Source organism: Canis lupus, chromosome 10, assembly GCF_011100685.1.
Source record: "Canis lupus familiaris isolate Mischka breed German Shepherd chromosome 10, alternate assembly UU_Cfam_GSD_1.0, whole genome shotgun sequence".
Taxonomy (NCBI): Eukaryota; Metazoa; Chordata; class Mammalia; order Carnivora; family Canidae; genus Canis; species Canis lupus.
Genome location: NC_049231.1, coordinates 25312326 through 25328056, shown reverse-complemented (window position 1 = coordinate 25328056; position 15731 = coordinate 25312326). Strand labels below are relative to the sequence as shown.

At 37.9% G+C, this 15731-nt stretch overlaps 1 protein-coding gene and 1 long non-coding RNA gene across 5 annotated transcripts in view; one reads left to right on the top strand and one right to left on the bottom strand.

Annotated features, from left to right (window-relative positions):
- The window catches only part of XPNPEP3 (X-prolyl aminopeptidase 3), a 75611-nt gene that overhangs the window by 10033 nt on the left and 49847 nt on the right, over positions 1 to 15731 (top strand). For 2 of the 4 annotated variants that reach the window (XM_038550454.1, XM_038550455.1), the window contains exons 2-3: positions 6441 to 6557; positions 7466 to 7613. Coding sequence is in view for 2 of the 4 variants with exons in the window: in XM_038550453.1 (XP_038406381.1) it covers positions 6441 to 6557 (117 nt within the window). In the remaining 2 variants the exon portion in view is untranslated. The remainder of the gene's footprint in view (positions 1 to 6440; positions 6558 to 7465; positions 7614 to 15731) is intronic. The other 2 variants (XM_038550453.1, XM_038550452.1) reach the window with 1 other exon arrangement.
- On the bottom strand, positions 4088 to 14046 carry LOC119873627. The gene is made up of 3 exons (XR_005365562.1): positions 13527 to 14046; positions 6918 to 7573; positions 4088 to 5046 (listed from the first exon to the last, which is right to left on the bottom strand). It is a non-coding gene; the product is annotated as an uncharacterized LOC119873627 (long non-coding RNA).

Genomic DNA, 15731 nt, shown 5'->3' with positions numbered 1-15731 from the left:
ATAGTGCAATCATCTATCCTGTTGTTCAAGCCAAAAAACCTGAGAATCATCTGGTTTGGCTTTTGACTTTTAAAATACATCCCAGTCTAATCACTGGGAAATAAAATCAAATAACAAATAATCCCTGCCTTCTAAAAGTTTGTAATAGACTGGCAAACTAATTAGGAATTATGTGCAGTGCAGTAGGTATTAAAACAGAATTAAGCACGGGAGCATTGAGGAGGGGCATTTGCATCAGAATCCGCGAAAATGAGAAATCCTAAGGGAAGGCTTACTGGAGTAAGTGATGTTTGAGCTCGTGGAAGCAGACAAAAGCATTTTAGATGAGAACTGTGTTTTCAAAGGTAAATACTGTTACCTTTAACATTAGTTATTAAACTTAGTCATTAGTACAGACTAATTAGCTGGAGCTCTTCAAGTGTGGCTGCGATAATGTTTTGGGTTTTTTTTTTATTTCTTTGTTTGTTTGTTTGTTTTGAGAATTATTAGGCCAGAGGAATGGATAGGGACCAGATCATGAAGGGTGGGATCCCTGGGTGGCACAGCGGTTTGGCGCCTGCCTTTGGCCCAGGGCACGATCCTGGAGACCCGGGATTGAATCCCACGTCGGGCTCCCGGTGCATGGAGCCTGCTTCTCCCTCTGCCTATGTCTCTGCCTCTCTCTCTCTCTCTCTCTGTGTGTGACTATCATAAATAAATAAAAATTAAAAAAAAAAAGATCATGAAGGGTGCTAAACTAGGGTTTGAAGTGCATTCTGAACGATAAAAAGTTGTAGGTATAAAGTGTTAATATGGAAGGCTGGAAAGTTAAGGACAGATCCTGAATGTAAACCTGAGTTGGGGGGGTGCCTGGGTGGCTCTAGTCAGTTAAGCATCCAACTCTTGTTTTTGATTATGCATCTGCCTTGGGCTCAGGTAGTGATCCGAGGGTCCTGAGAATAGGGCTCCCTGTTTAGCAGGGAGTCTGTTTTTCCTTCTCCCTCTGCCTGCTGCTCCCCCTACTTGTGTGTGTTCTCTTTCTCTCTCAAATGAATGAATAAAATCTTCTAAAAACAAAAAACACCCTGAGTTGGTTGACAACACCTTTGAGGACACTGAAGCAAAGGACTGAAGGGATCACTTTGGAAATAGTATAGCTGAAGAGGATGAATTAAAGAAGAAAGGTAAGATCCAAGAAAGGCAGACCATTTAGGAGATGTAGTCAGGTGAATTGAGGAGGGTCTATATTAAGGAAATGGTCTTACTTTGAATCGAATTGGATCTTAGAAATAGGACTTGACATACCAGTTCTGCTACCAAGTAATTATGTGATATTGGGCCAAAAAATTCTGTTTACTTAAATGTAGGTGAAAGTATTGTTTATTTGCATCTGTCAGATTTAAGTTTACTATGGTAAGAAGTGGTCCAAAATAGAAGGATTGGGTATTCTAGTATTTTTGCATTTGAACATTAAAAAAAGAGAGGGAGGGATCCCTGGGTGGCGCAGCGGTTTGGCGCCTGCCTTTGGCCCAGGGCGCGATCCTGGAGACCCGGGATCGAATCCCACGTCGGGCTCCCGGTGCATGGAGCCTGCTTCTCCCTCTGCCTGTGTCTCTGCCTCTCTCTCTCTCTCTCTCACTGTGTGCCTATCATAAATAAAAAAAATAAAAAATAATAAAAAAAAGAGAGGGAGAATTGGTTAACTTTTTACATTGAGTTATTTTACTGCCAAATAGGATAGTCCAGTGGTTATGGGCTCTACAAATAGATTGTTCAAATCCTAGTTCTGTCTGCAGTAATTATTCATCTTGGGCAAGTTTCTTAACCTTCCTATGTATCTTTTTTTCTCATCTTTAAATGGGCAGTATTATAATAACATCTCCCTCAAACATAACATGCTACTATTTGTCTAAAGAAGAGGATACCAATAAATAGATGTGATTTCAACAAAAAAGTGGTGAGACTAGATGTCTCAAGGAAGGGGTACAGGGTAACTTTGGGACAGATGTGGGAGGAAGGCTTTTTTCTATAAATCTATATCATCAAAGATGCTGGGATTTGGGGCAGCCCCGGTGGCCCAGTGGTTTAGTGCTGCCTTCAACACAGAGCATGATCCTGGAGACCCGGGATCGGTCCCATGGCAGGCTTCCTGCATGGAGCCTGCTTCTCCCTCTGCCTGTGTCTCTGCCTCTCTCTCTCTCATCTTAAAAAAAAAAAAAAAAAAAAAGGATGCTGGGATTTGAAAATATTAAATATACCATGCCTCTACGAATTTGTTGTAATAAGGAAAAACGGTGCTGCATCCTATATTGTGTAAGCTTTGAAGAGTTTACTTACAGGTGAAAAAAAAGCTCAGGTAGTTCTGCTGAACTCCAAATTGTATTCCTTTTTGTCATAACACTGCATCCCAGTCACTCCACCAACATGATCCTTTACACGGACAACCCATTATCGTCTCTTCCTCGTGCCTTCACTATTTTCAAAAACACAAATGACAGGGGTACCTGGGTAGCTCTGTCGGCTAAACATCTGCCTTCAGCTCAGGTCATGATTTCAGGGTTCTAGGATCAAGCCCCATGTCAGGCTCTCTGCTCACAGGGAACCTGCTTTTCTCTTTCTCCGTGCTTATGCTGTCTCTTGCTATCTCTTTTACGTGCTATGTCTCTCTCAAAATCTTGAAAAAAATAATGTCAAAGATCAAATAAATTTAAAAAGGGGGGGAAGACTACTATGCGTTGGAGATGGTCATTTCTGCAGATATTTGCAACTAACTATAGAGAGTCTGATGTTTCGTTGAGACAGAGGTTGGTCTCAGGATCCCTTTATGGTCTTAAAAATTATTGAGCATCCTCGCATCTCTCTTCCAAACTAGAGCTTCCCTCAGTACAGAGAGTGTTTTAGTACAGTGTTTTCCAATGGCAAGTTGTAATCGTAGTAGGTCATGGTATTAGTTTCCTGAGGCTGCCTTAACAAATCACCACAAACATAGTGGCTTAAAATAATAGAATTCTCTCACAGTTCTGGAGGCCAGAGGTCTGAAACCAAGTGTCAGCAGAGCTGTATTCCTTCCAAAGGCTCTAGGAAAGAATCTTTTCTTTACCTCTTTAGCTTCTAGTAGCGGGTATTCTTTGGATTGTGGCCACATCACTCTAATCGCTGCCTCCATGGTCCCATTACTTCCTCCTCTTCTGTTTTCTAGTCTGTTTCAAATCTCTCTGCATTTCTCTTATAAGAGCATTTGTCATTGAATTGAGGGCCTACCCAGGTGACCAGGATGATCTCCTCATTTCAGGATCCTTAATTACATCTGCAAAGACCCTTTTTCCAAATAAATTAACTGTCACAGGTTCTGGAGATTAAGACATGGACATATCTTTTGGGGGCCACCATTCAAGAAATTGCAGTAGTCGTATTACTGCAAATTACTGAAATTGCAGAAACTTTTTAATGGAATAGGGCAGACAAATATTAGGATAGTATTGTAATTTTTTAAAAAAGATTTTATGTATTTGAGAGAGAGAGTAGGAGGTGAAACAGAGGGAGAGGGACAAGCAGACTTTGCACCAAGTGGGGAGCCAGCCAGATGCAGGGCCATTCCCATGATCCTGAGATCACAACCTGAGCCGAAATCAAGAGTCAGACACTCAAGCCGACTGAACCATCCAGGTGCCCCTAGTGAAATTTTTATCTATATCGTATTTACACTTCTGTGTATACTAGGTTACCATGTAAAATGTATTTCTTACTGTGGATCTTGGTTTTAAAAGTTTAAAAGCCACTATAATATAACTTATTTCACAGGTAAAGAAATCGTGCAAAGGAATTATGTAACTGGTCAAGATCATGTAGATCATAGAACTGGCACTTTTTTCTGCTATCCTATGCTACCTTTAACTCTTTGTCTTAGATTGCCTTTCAGAGTGCATACTTATTTCCTTCATTTTTCTCTATGCTTAACTCATATATATTTTTTTACTTCTTATGAAAATTTCAAACATGTACAAACAGTTATCAATTCATGGCCAGTCTTTTTTCATCCAAATCTTCTTTTATCCTCTCTCCCCAATCCACACACACTCCTGTGTTATTTTGTGACAAATCTGTTTATATCACTTCATCTGTAAATATTTCAGTTTATAGCTCTAAAAGGTAAGATTCTTCCTCTTTGACACAACCACAACACTATTACCCCACGTTAAAGAAGTAAACATTACTTCCATAATATTGTCAAATATGCAATTATTATCCAAATTTCCAGTTTTTTCATAAATGTAATAAACAGTGTGAGGGAATACTTGTTTTAAAATTTGTTGCTTGAATCAGGATCCATATAAATAAGATTCACATATTACAAAAGGTTGATAAAGGTTTTAAGGTTTTCTTAATATACAGATTCCTCCTCTATCTCTTACCACCCCTACCTGCCATAAAGTTTATGTGGAAGAAACAGAGTTGTTTGTCCTGTAGTGTTTCTCATGTCAGGACTTTGTTGATTGCATCTTTATATTGTCTTCTAGCAAGTTCCTCTATTTCTGTAAATTGCTTGCCTTATCTTTGTTAAGCTTTCAGTGTATATAGAGTGGGCATATTCCCTAAAGTGTATTCTGTACATTTTCTAAAGCTAAATTGCAGGAAATACTTGTTTTTCCTTTTTCTCTTTTTTCACTCTTCTGAACTGTATTTTTGTTCTGCCTAGAAACCTTTATCATTTTGTCTTAATCATCCAAGAAACCATAATTTTTTTCAATAACCCTCAGTTAAGACTTCTAACTCATCAAATGTATATACCTCATTCATACTACATAGTCCCTACAGAAACCTTTAACTTGATCCAGACATCACATACTACTGTTACAGCAATTGTATGTTCACAAGGAGATTGCATAGTACTGATTGTGTTATTGCGATCAACAAAGAACACTTATGGAGCAACAGGGTGGAGGGATAAGAGCAAAGATTTCGGAGTTTAATAAACCTGGGTTTGGATTCCAGCTTCCCCAGTACTAACTGTGTGACAAGGCACAAAGTACTTCTTGCTTTTGTTGTTGCCTTCTCTGAGTCTGATTCCTTGTTTGTAAAAAAAAAAAAAAAAAAAAAAAACAATGATGGCAGTTAAAACCCTAATTCCTTAATTTGGTATACAAAGCCTTTAATGGTCTGATCCTTACCTTTCTAATTTTTTCATCTTCCTCCAGCAACACTGACCTGAAATTCTCCCTTCCCTCTACTACATGCAGACAGACACAGATGCACACACATGCAAACACACACAGTACTTTCTATGCCTTCCCTTTCATGATCTCATTCATGACACCTTCCACCCCATTTCTCTTTCACTTGACTTTTTTTTTTTAAGATTTTATCTTTAAGTAATCTCTGTACCCAACATGGGGCTCTTAATTACAGCCTGGAGATTGAGTCACATATTCTACCAACAGCCAGTCAGATGTCCTTCGTTTGTCTAATTCTTTTCAGAGTAGACATCCTCAACTTCTACAGTCCTACACCAACACCTTTTTGTGTTCCCCAGTGCTCTGTGTGCCTCTCTTTGTCTTTATACCCATCCTACAACATTTTATTAGTCTCTGTGCTCTCGAAAAGCCTTGTGAATGAATCCACCGTGGCATTCACCATATAGTGTTATAATGTCATTTTGTCTTACCTCCACTAGACCATATATTCTTTAAAGGCCACAGGGATCCCTGGGTGGCGCAGCGGTTTAGCACCTGCCTTTGGCCCAGGGCATAATCCTGGAGTCCTGGGATCGAATCCCACATCGGGCTACCTGCATGGAGCCTGCTTTTCTCTCTGCCTGTGTCTCTGCCTCTCTGTGTGTGTGTCTCTCATGAATAAATAAAATCTAAAAAAAAAAAAAAAAAAAAAAAGGCCACAGCAAATAGTCTTCATTCTTATGTCTTTTTCTTGGATGTGTTCCAGTCACATGCTTAAATCTTGTTGAATGAATACTATTAATAGTGTTTGTTGCATACTATCATTAAGCATTTTCATACATTATTTAACCTAACTCTTAACATTTCCAGGTTTAAATGAGATAGCATGTGCATATTTTCTCATACTTCACATATTGTCAATAAAAATGTTCTCTTTTTCTGAATTTTAGGACAACTTTATACTATCTCTTAATATACCCTAACCCCTTCCTTGCTTTTGTTGCCTTTCTTCTGTTCCCCTGGTTCCTTATTCATATCACAGTCATACTTTATGTGTATATACCTCTATTATACTGCAGTAGACTGAAGTTGCTAAGGGTAAAAATGATCTCATTTCCTTATTCCTAGGGCCCAACACAGGCACAGAGGAAGGGCCATATAAATTTTGAAGGAGGTACTAAAATGCACTTTTCTAAAGCATCCCAACTGCTGGAGATAGATAAATGTATATATACTCTGAGGACTTTCTAGATTACTGTTCCATTTCACTTTCTTTTATTTTTCCTTCAGGATGCGTGTCATGTTCTCAGCGAAGGTTCTCCCTCCAGCCCATCCCAGAGAAGAGAATTCCAAACCGGTACTTAGGCCAGCCCAGCCCCTTTACACACCCACACCTCCTCAGACCAGGTAAACTCTATTCACTATAATAACTATCCCTCTCTTTAGATGCTTTACTCAGAACTGTGCTATCCAATAGAATTTTTTGCAGTGATATAAAAAAAAATCTAGATCTGTGCTGCCCAGTACAGTAGCCACTAGCCACAAGTAGCTATTGTATACTTAGAATGTTGCTGGTGCAACTCAGGAACTAAATGTTTTATTTTTATTTCAGTTAACTTAATTTTAAGCTTAGAAAGGTACATGTAGCTACTGATATTGTGTTGATGGCTCTATGTTGGGCACAAATATAATAAGCCTTATAATTCAGAATTACCATTGAAAAGTATATATTTCCAAATATTTTAGAAGAAAAGTTGCATTACTTACTAAGACATGGTTGCTAGAACTGTATTCAGACAATTGATTCCTTGTGAACTTGTTTGTTAAAGACATTTTAGAAAACGTGTTTTCTTGCGGCGCCTCGCTGGCTCAGTCAGTGGAGCATTAGACTCTTGATCTCAGGGTTGTGAGTTTGAGCCCCATGTTGGGCATAGAGCCGAAAGGAAGAAAGAGAGAGAGAGAGAAAGAAAAAAAAGAAAATATATTTTTCTTGAGAGTATTAAATGCTCATTTCGTTTAACAAAAATATTGCTATACAGATTACATTAGATTTCCAGATTTGATTTTCACAGCTTTGAGAGGTGATAACAATGATAAAAAGGCAGTTATGGGGTGAACTGTGGTGAATGAATACCACTCCAAAGATGTAGGTAGGGCAAAACCAAATTATTTGTAGAAAAAGCGGTCAGGTTTTCAAGGGAAATTAATTATTGCTTCTCCATGGGAAGTTAAATCTGTATTTACTATCTAAGCATATAGACTAATAATCTAAATTACCTTTAGAAATATGTTGCTCTTTCACTATCTCCACTCAGTGAATGATACCAGTGTGTCTCTCAGTGAGGGCTTCCTTTCGCTGATTCTTCATCAGACTGGAATTTCTGCTGGGAAATCGGCTGAGACTCAGGAAATGCAGCTCACCACTGAAACACACAAGAAATCAGAGTTTTTCAAAGCTGTAAGGTAAGCTTATTAGCAATCCAGTTAGTATTAAGTATTTCTCTAACCTGTCAACCTACCTATAGCTTCATTTAAAAAAACAAAGTAGAATTGACATGAAGTTTTATCAGCTTTGAAAATTCTTGAATTCTCGTGGTGAGATAGTTTTACATGGTGAGCTGCATTTTCTAGGCCTTGAAACTAGTAATCGTATTGTCAAGATGATGGCTTCTATAGCTAAACTCTTTGCTTTATGTGTTATGTGCATGATAACTGTATAAAAATCGTAAATGAATATACACATATACATGTTTATACATACATGTGTTATATTCATATCAGCTATGGAGGAAAGAGGTTATCTGTCTTAATTTTTACTCTTCTGGATGTAGCATTTTATTTTATTTTATTTTTTATTTTTCATTCAAAGATTTTATTTATTTATTCATGAGAGCCTCAGAGAGAGAGAGGCAGAGGCAGGCCGAGGGAGAAGCAGGCTCCATGCAGAGAGCCCGATGTGGGACTCGATCCCAGGACTCCAGGATCACGCCCTGAGCTGAAGGCAGGTGCTCAACTGCTGAGCCACCCAGGCATCCCTGGGCGTAGCATTTTAGACATCGGGGTAAGAAGGGATAGAAATAGATGGAATTTTAAAACAGAATCATCAGTGTTAAAGAAGCCAGGTATACTGGCTTCTGGAGGCAAAAACTATATAAGTATCCAAAGTATTAACCATTTGTCTTTCTCCACATAGATAAGGAAGTGTTAAAATTATTATGGAGTGGAGAAAATGTAGAAAAAATTAAAGGCATATAATATATTTTTTTTAATTTATTTCACAGAGTCTGGAGTATAAAATTATATCATCTGTTACTTGGTTTGCTTCAAAAAGTTTCATGTTTATCATAGCAATTTTCCCAGTACTTAAAAGTTTTGGGAAATACCTCAATTCTTTCTCTAATTATTGCACAGATCTATATATATATTATAGAAAAATTAGACAATACAGGTAAAAATAATTTTTTAAAAAATTACTCGTAATCCCACCACTCATAGAAAACCACTTTTGAGATTTTGGTATATGTCTCTTTCTAGACTTATTTTTTATATAGACATATATGTGTCTGTGTGCGTGTATTACACACATGGGTACACACACTGTATACCAGTGAATTATTCCTAAAAATAAACTCTTAGAAATGAAATTAATGAGTCAGCTCTTTGTGAATTTTGAGGATGATCTATTTCCTCTGGATTTCTGCTGGCCATATCTACCAGATTTCCTGAAGCAAGAGTAACCTGGAAAATATTCAGCAGAATGGCTCAGAGATAAGGGAATTCTGTTCTAGCTGTGCTACTACTGCTTGAGATGGAAATAAAAAATCAGACTGACTTCCTCAATATCTCCTAGTGATTTCTAAAACTTATTTCCTTAAAGAATTTATTTATTTATTTATTTTTAAGTAATTTCTACGCCCAACATGAGGCTTGAACTCACAACCCCAATATCAAGAGATGCTCTACTGCCTGAGCCAGCCAGGCACTCTCCATTTCTTTTTTTTTTTAACATTGCCATCCCAGTGCTTAGTACTGTGTCTGTAGAGATAGAAAATGTCAGTTCATCCTCCTTGATCACTAATATGTCCACCACTTATCACCCAAGCAGGAAAAAATGATTCCATGCAGGAAGGCAAGTAGCATTCTGAACTATATAGTGTTACGAACTGTGAATTTACTTTTATAACATCTATGCAAAAAAGATAATTACATTGCTCCTGGATATTGCCACGGGAGTAGTGCTGTCATTAGCAAAGCAGCAAGGTGTTCAACTCACAAACATTGCAACTTATCAGGCAGTAGTAAGAATTACTGCCTAATGAAGCATTATTTCCAAGAATTTATATTTCTAACATGGTTACATTCCTGGACACAATTAGTTTTGGAATATGTGATATAGTTTGTGGTTTTCGTAGAGTTAGGCTTGTCAGAATGACTTGTCGGACATATGCAGAACCAGTTGTTTTTCTTCCAACTGCAACAGTGAACAAATTGGGAAGTTTTCAGAATACAATTATATGGCCCGCAATTTGAGGGAATACTTTTACCATTTACCTGTTTGTCTCTTATGATCAAATATAATGGCTGAGGCTATACAGTTAATGTCAAGTATAATATTTTAAATGATGAAAAGATTGGTTCTAGAGTGGGTGCTAGATCATAATTTCTGAATCATCTTTCCTTAGAATTGTCAAAAACAATTAGGTGTCCACCTTTCAGTAGCTGAGTTGTAGTTCTGCCTTGAGTAAGCAGTGTATTTTTATTAAGTTTTGTTAAAATGGGGCAGCCCCGGTGGCTCAGCGGTTTAGCGCCTGCCTTCAGCCCAGGGTGTGATCCTGGAGACCCAGGATCGAGTCCCACGTCAGGCTCCCTGCATGGAGCCTGCTTGTGTCTCTGCCTCTCTCTCTCTCTCTCTCTCTCTCTCTCTCTCTGTGTGTTTGTCATGAATAAATAAAATCTTAAAAAAAAAGTTTTGTTAAAATGATTCACTTCAATATCTAAAAGATTAAGATTTATTTTGTTGGGGTAAGATTTTTATAGTATTTAAATGATTCAAATATACGTCCAAGAAATGACAGACATTCAAAGTGGTCTGAATCTGCCTACACCACGGGGGGAGCTTTTTCAAAATGTACATACATACCATGATCCTCTAGACTTACAGAATCAGAATCTCAAGGGAAGGGGTTAGGCCATAGGTTTTTGAAGAGCTCCCTGGGTGCTTCTGATGCCCACCACTTGCCTAATGGGTATTCATTCAGGTGGGTGCATGAGATGCCATCTAAAGCCAGATCTTTGGCCACAGGCCACGTTTTGAAGCAGAGTGTACCTTCTCCATGCTCTCTTACATCCTCATCCCCAAACTCTAGTTCTTAAATTCATTTATATCTTTAACATCACCACCATTGCACATTTACAGAATTATGACTTTACATTTATGTAGCCATTTCAAGACTCTTTATAGGTTACACCCAATGAGCAGAATACTGGTATAAAAATGTTTTATATCCTAGAGCTTTTAAATTTAAGTTCAGGGTCAGTATGCCTGGGTGGCTTAGTGGTTGAGCGTCTGCGTTCTGCTCAGAGTATGATCCCGGATGCCCAGGATTGAGTCCCACATCAGGCTTCTTGCATGGAGCCTGCTTCTCTATGTCTATCTATGTCTCTCTACCTATGTCTATGTCTCTGCCTCTCTCTCTATGTCTCTCATGAATAAATAAGTAAAATCTTAAAAAAAAAAATAAACTAAAAAAAATACATTTAAGTTCAGGGTCTACTTTTTTACTTAGGTATTTTACCATGAAGTCTCCCTGTGTTTTTTGTTTTTTGAAGATTGATTGATTGAGGGATGACTGGGTAGCTCAGTGGTTGAGCATCTGCCTTTGGCTTAAGACATGATCCTGGAGTTCCAGGATCGAGTCCCGCATTGGGCTCCTGCCTGGAGCCTGCTTCTCCTTCCTCTGCCTGTGTTTCTCATGAATAAATAAATAAAATCTAAAAAAAAAAATTGATTGATTTGAAAGAGAGTGCACATGTGCAAGCAGGGGGAGAGGCAGAGGGAGAGAAACTTAAAGCAGACTTTGGACTTCGAACTGAGTACAGAGTCTACCCGGGAGGGAGTCAGTCAATCCCACAACCCATAAGATCATGACCTGAGCTGAAACCAAGAGTTGGAGGCTTTACCAGCTGAGCCACCCAGGCACCCCTCCCTATTTTTTAATTAATATATTTTCTTTTCTTATTTCCCCGTATACCTATGTAATTTTTAAAATAATCTCATATTCTTATTGATTGTGCACTTTCCTCTTGTCTTCATTTTCTGAAGAAGATTGTAATGCAGAATAAAGACTGGAGTGTTTAAGTATATATACATTTACAAATGAATAAACCTATATATTTAACCTATATGTATGGTGTATGTTGATTATTCATTTCAAGGTACCATTATACTGATGATTAGCTTATAGAAATTCCATAAACTGCCATCTAGTAGAATTGTGGTATATTTCTCTGTTTCTTAATGCTGGGGGAAAAAAATTTGAAGTATAATAATTTTCCTCTGGTTTAAATATTGGTACATTAAAAATAAATGACTTTTCTATTTCTCTTTAACCTTTGTGCATATTTCTCATTCATATTGAGAAATTGTCTGAAGTAAAAATTAGCAAGAATCTGCTCTAAACAAGAATCAGGAATCTTCTAAAGAATTGAATAATAGGAGCAGCCCTGGTGGTTTAGTAGTTTAGCGCCGCCTTTAGCCTGGGGTGTGATCCTGGAGACCCTGGATCGAGTCCCACGTCAGGCTCCCTGCATGGGGGCCTGCTTCTCCCTCTGCCTGTGTCTCTAGCTCTCATGAATAAATAAATAAAATCTTAAAAAAAAATTTGAATAATAAAAAAACTTCTGAATCACTTAAGACTCATTCTAATTGTATCTAATATTTATATAGTAATTGCTGTTTTAAGTATCTTAACTTATCTAATCCTCCTGACAACTTTGAGAAGTAGTTGCTATTATTATTTCCATTTGACAGATGAGAAAACTGAGTCATAAAGCAGTTTGGTAGCTCTCCCCCAAGTCACTCAGTAAGTTGTTGAACCAGGATTCCAACTCACAAAAGTCTGTGAGTCCATACTTAACCACAAAACACTTGTTCCAAAAATACTATCTGGAATATTTTTTTAAGATTTTATTTATTCATTTATGAGAGACAAAACAGAGAGAGAGAGGCAGAGACACAGGCAGGAGAAGCAGGCTCCTCACCAGGAGCCCAGCGGGGGACTTGATCCCCAGACCCCATCACACTCTGAGCCAAAGGCAGACATTCAAATGCTGAGCCACCCAGGTGTCCCACTATCTGGAATTTCTGAAAAGGCTATTTTTGTTTTTGTCATAAGATTTTTTTTTTTTTAAGATTTATTTATTTATTTATGATAGAGAGGCAGAGACACAGGCAGAGGGAGAAGCAGGCCCCATGCCAGGAGCCCAACTCGGGACTCCATCCAGAGACTCCAGGATCCTGCCCTGGGCCAAAGGCAGGTGCCAAACCGCTGAGCCACTGAGGGATCCCCTTGTCATAAGATTTTTAATAAGAAATTCACTTGAGGGAAGTCTTGGTATAAAAGTATTACAAGTTTAGAGAGTCATTTGCTTTTTTAAATGTGAAATTACATATGAATTGCACAGATCTTAAATGCGCATTTCAGTGAGTTTTGACAAACATTAATGTCAACATAACCCACACACCTCATTCAAGGTATAGAACATTTTCATCACCCCAGAAAATCTTCTCCCCTCCAGTCGGTCCCTGCCTCCATCCTAGCCATTGCTCCACTTGCTATCAACATGGATTGTTTTGCCTGGTCTTGGAGTCATGTACAGTATGTACCCTTTCTGTCAGACTTGTTTTGCCCAATATATGCAAATAAAATCTATTTGGAGTATTTTTTATTGTTTATTTGGTCATTTCATTTTTTCAGAGAGGTCTATGTTTTACTTATAAAGGAAACATTAATTTTTTTTACTCCCATTCTCCAGCTACACAGTAACAGATCAGTTTATAAACTACTTGAAGACAATAAAAACTACCTAATATCAAACAATTCATTTTAAGGACACTGGTTCAAAATCAGACCATGTTAAAATCCTTTTTTAAAAAAAATATTTTATTTATTTATTCATAAGAGACACAGAAAGAGGCAGAGACATAGGCAGAGACAGAAGCAGGCTCCACGTGGGGAGCCCAAGGTGGGACTCCATCCTGGGACTCCAGGATCACGCCCTGCACCGAAGGCAGTCGCTCAACAGCTGAGCCACCTAGGCGTCCCCCATGTTAAAATCCTAATCTAGTTATTTTTGGGAAATAATTGAAATACATACCTAGATTGTAGCTGAAACTTGCATCTTTCCGTCCATTTTCAGCCTTTATAAAACTTTCCTGTATGAGTTTTCTGCTTGGCTGATTAAATATGAAGACCATTTTTCTTATTCTGTTGAGAGGTCCAATCCTAAATGTCCTGGAAGAGCTTTTCCTCCTCGCTGTAGAGTCTCAGAATTGATTGTGAGACTTTGCTATCTGCAGAGTCCACGTTGTGACATGTAAGCATTTGATTGGTAAAAAGCTTGTTAGAATAGCCCCTCTGTCCTTAATTGTTTCCACATGATAAAATACTAACTTTGTTCCTTATCGCATTACAATTTGATGAAGTTACCAGAATGTCTGTTCAGATATAGTTATATCACAAGAAATTCAGGCCAGATTGACCATTACAATGGTTGGTTTTATGATCAAAACCCATAACAACTGCCAGGTTTACCTCTAGGGTTAAAGTTCATTGCTTTATAATACCTTTTTTATTTCCTCCTTCAAATGATAAGAAAAGATGTCTGTTTTCCTTGGATAATTTTTTGTCATGACCAAAGATTTCTCTGTTACTTTGAGATTTCAGAAGTTTAGAAGCATTTAGTTAATGATCATTCCATAGTGTTGGTGATTCATAAGCTTGGGAAAATGTAGACAGTGTTTTATGTGTTTCTCATGTAATCATTTCTATGAAATTGGATTCAGGAGGGAGAGGAATACCTTGAAGGCAGTAAAAGATAGTTTTCCAATCATGTTTTGATATCCAAATGATTGTATCTTTTTACAGAAGTTACTTTCCAGTATATCTATATATATGCTTTGTTATTAATGAGAGCAAGAGAGAACACATAGATTAAGGTCATTAAAATTGTGAATTTTATTTCTCGAAATTATAAAAAAATACAGAATAAATTGACTCTTAATTAAGTTTTATTACATGGACTGTAGCTGTGGAGAAACCAAAAGCAAAGCACAGGAAAGGGAGAAAGAAGACAAAAAGGACAGGTTGAATGATCCATCAATTATGACCACCCTCTGCTTTTATGAAAGAGTACTGTTTGGGTGCACTGGAAAAGTTCCAATGTTGAGTAACAGTGGCAGGCTTAACATGAATAATTATCAAAGAGATAAATAGTTAAGCTTTTCCTGGGCTCTGGTACAAAGTTCAGTATTCTGCCCATGAGCCCTAGAGGACTCTTAGCCAGCTCAATCTGGGAGAAAAAAGAAATGCTATGTAAGCTCTTCTAGAAGTGACTCTGTTGGCTTACTTACCTTTTATTTCTTACCAACTTTATCAACAAAACTGTAGATTTTTTTCTATTATAGATAATTAAAAGTTAATATTTTATTGAATGCAAACAGAATTTGCTAAAGAGAGAAACTATGTAAATAAAATAAAATAAAATATAAAATAAAATAAAGTATAATATAATATAATATAATATAATATAATATAATTAATATAATATGGCAGCCCGAGTGGCTCAGTGGCTTAGCGCCACCTTCAGCCCAGGGCATGATCCTGGAGACCCGGGATCGAGTCTCATGTCAGGCTCCCTGCACAGGCTCCCTTCATGGAGCCTGCTTCTCTCTGCCTGTGTCTCTGCCTCTCTCTTTCTCTCTGTGTCTCTCATGAATAAATAAATAAAATTTTGAAAAAAAGAGAGAAACTATGCATAGGTAAAACAACTAGACTGTTCTAAAGCAGTCATAAACTGGGTTAATAAAAACTCATAAGAGACACACAGAGAGGCAGAGACACAGGTAGAGGGAGAAGCAGGCTCCATGCAGGAAGCCCGACGTGGGACCCGATCCTGGAACTCCAGGATCACTCCTAGAGTCAAAGGCAGACACTCAACTGCTGAGCCACCCAGGCATCCCTAAATTGTACATTTAAATGGGTGGTTGTACGGTATGTAAATAATATCTCAAGCTCTCTTTTAAAAAATTGATCAGATAAATTAGAATTACCTGTTATAGAGCATTAAAATCTATTGGAGAAGGGTACCTAGGTGGCTCAGTAGGTGAAGTGTCTGCCTTTGGCTCAGGTCATGATTCTGGAGTCTTGGGATCGAGCTCCACATCGATCAGGCTCCCTGCTCAGTGGAGAGTTAGCTTCTCCCTCTTCCTCTAATAACCCTCCCCTCTCTCCTGCGTTTTCTCGATCTCTCTTGCTCTCAATAAATAAAATCTTTTTTTTAATCTACTTAAGAATTTGAATT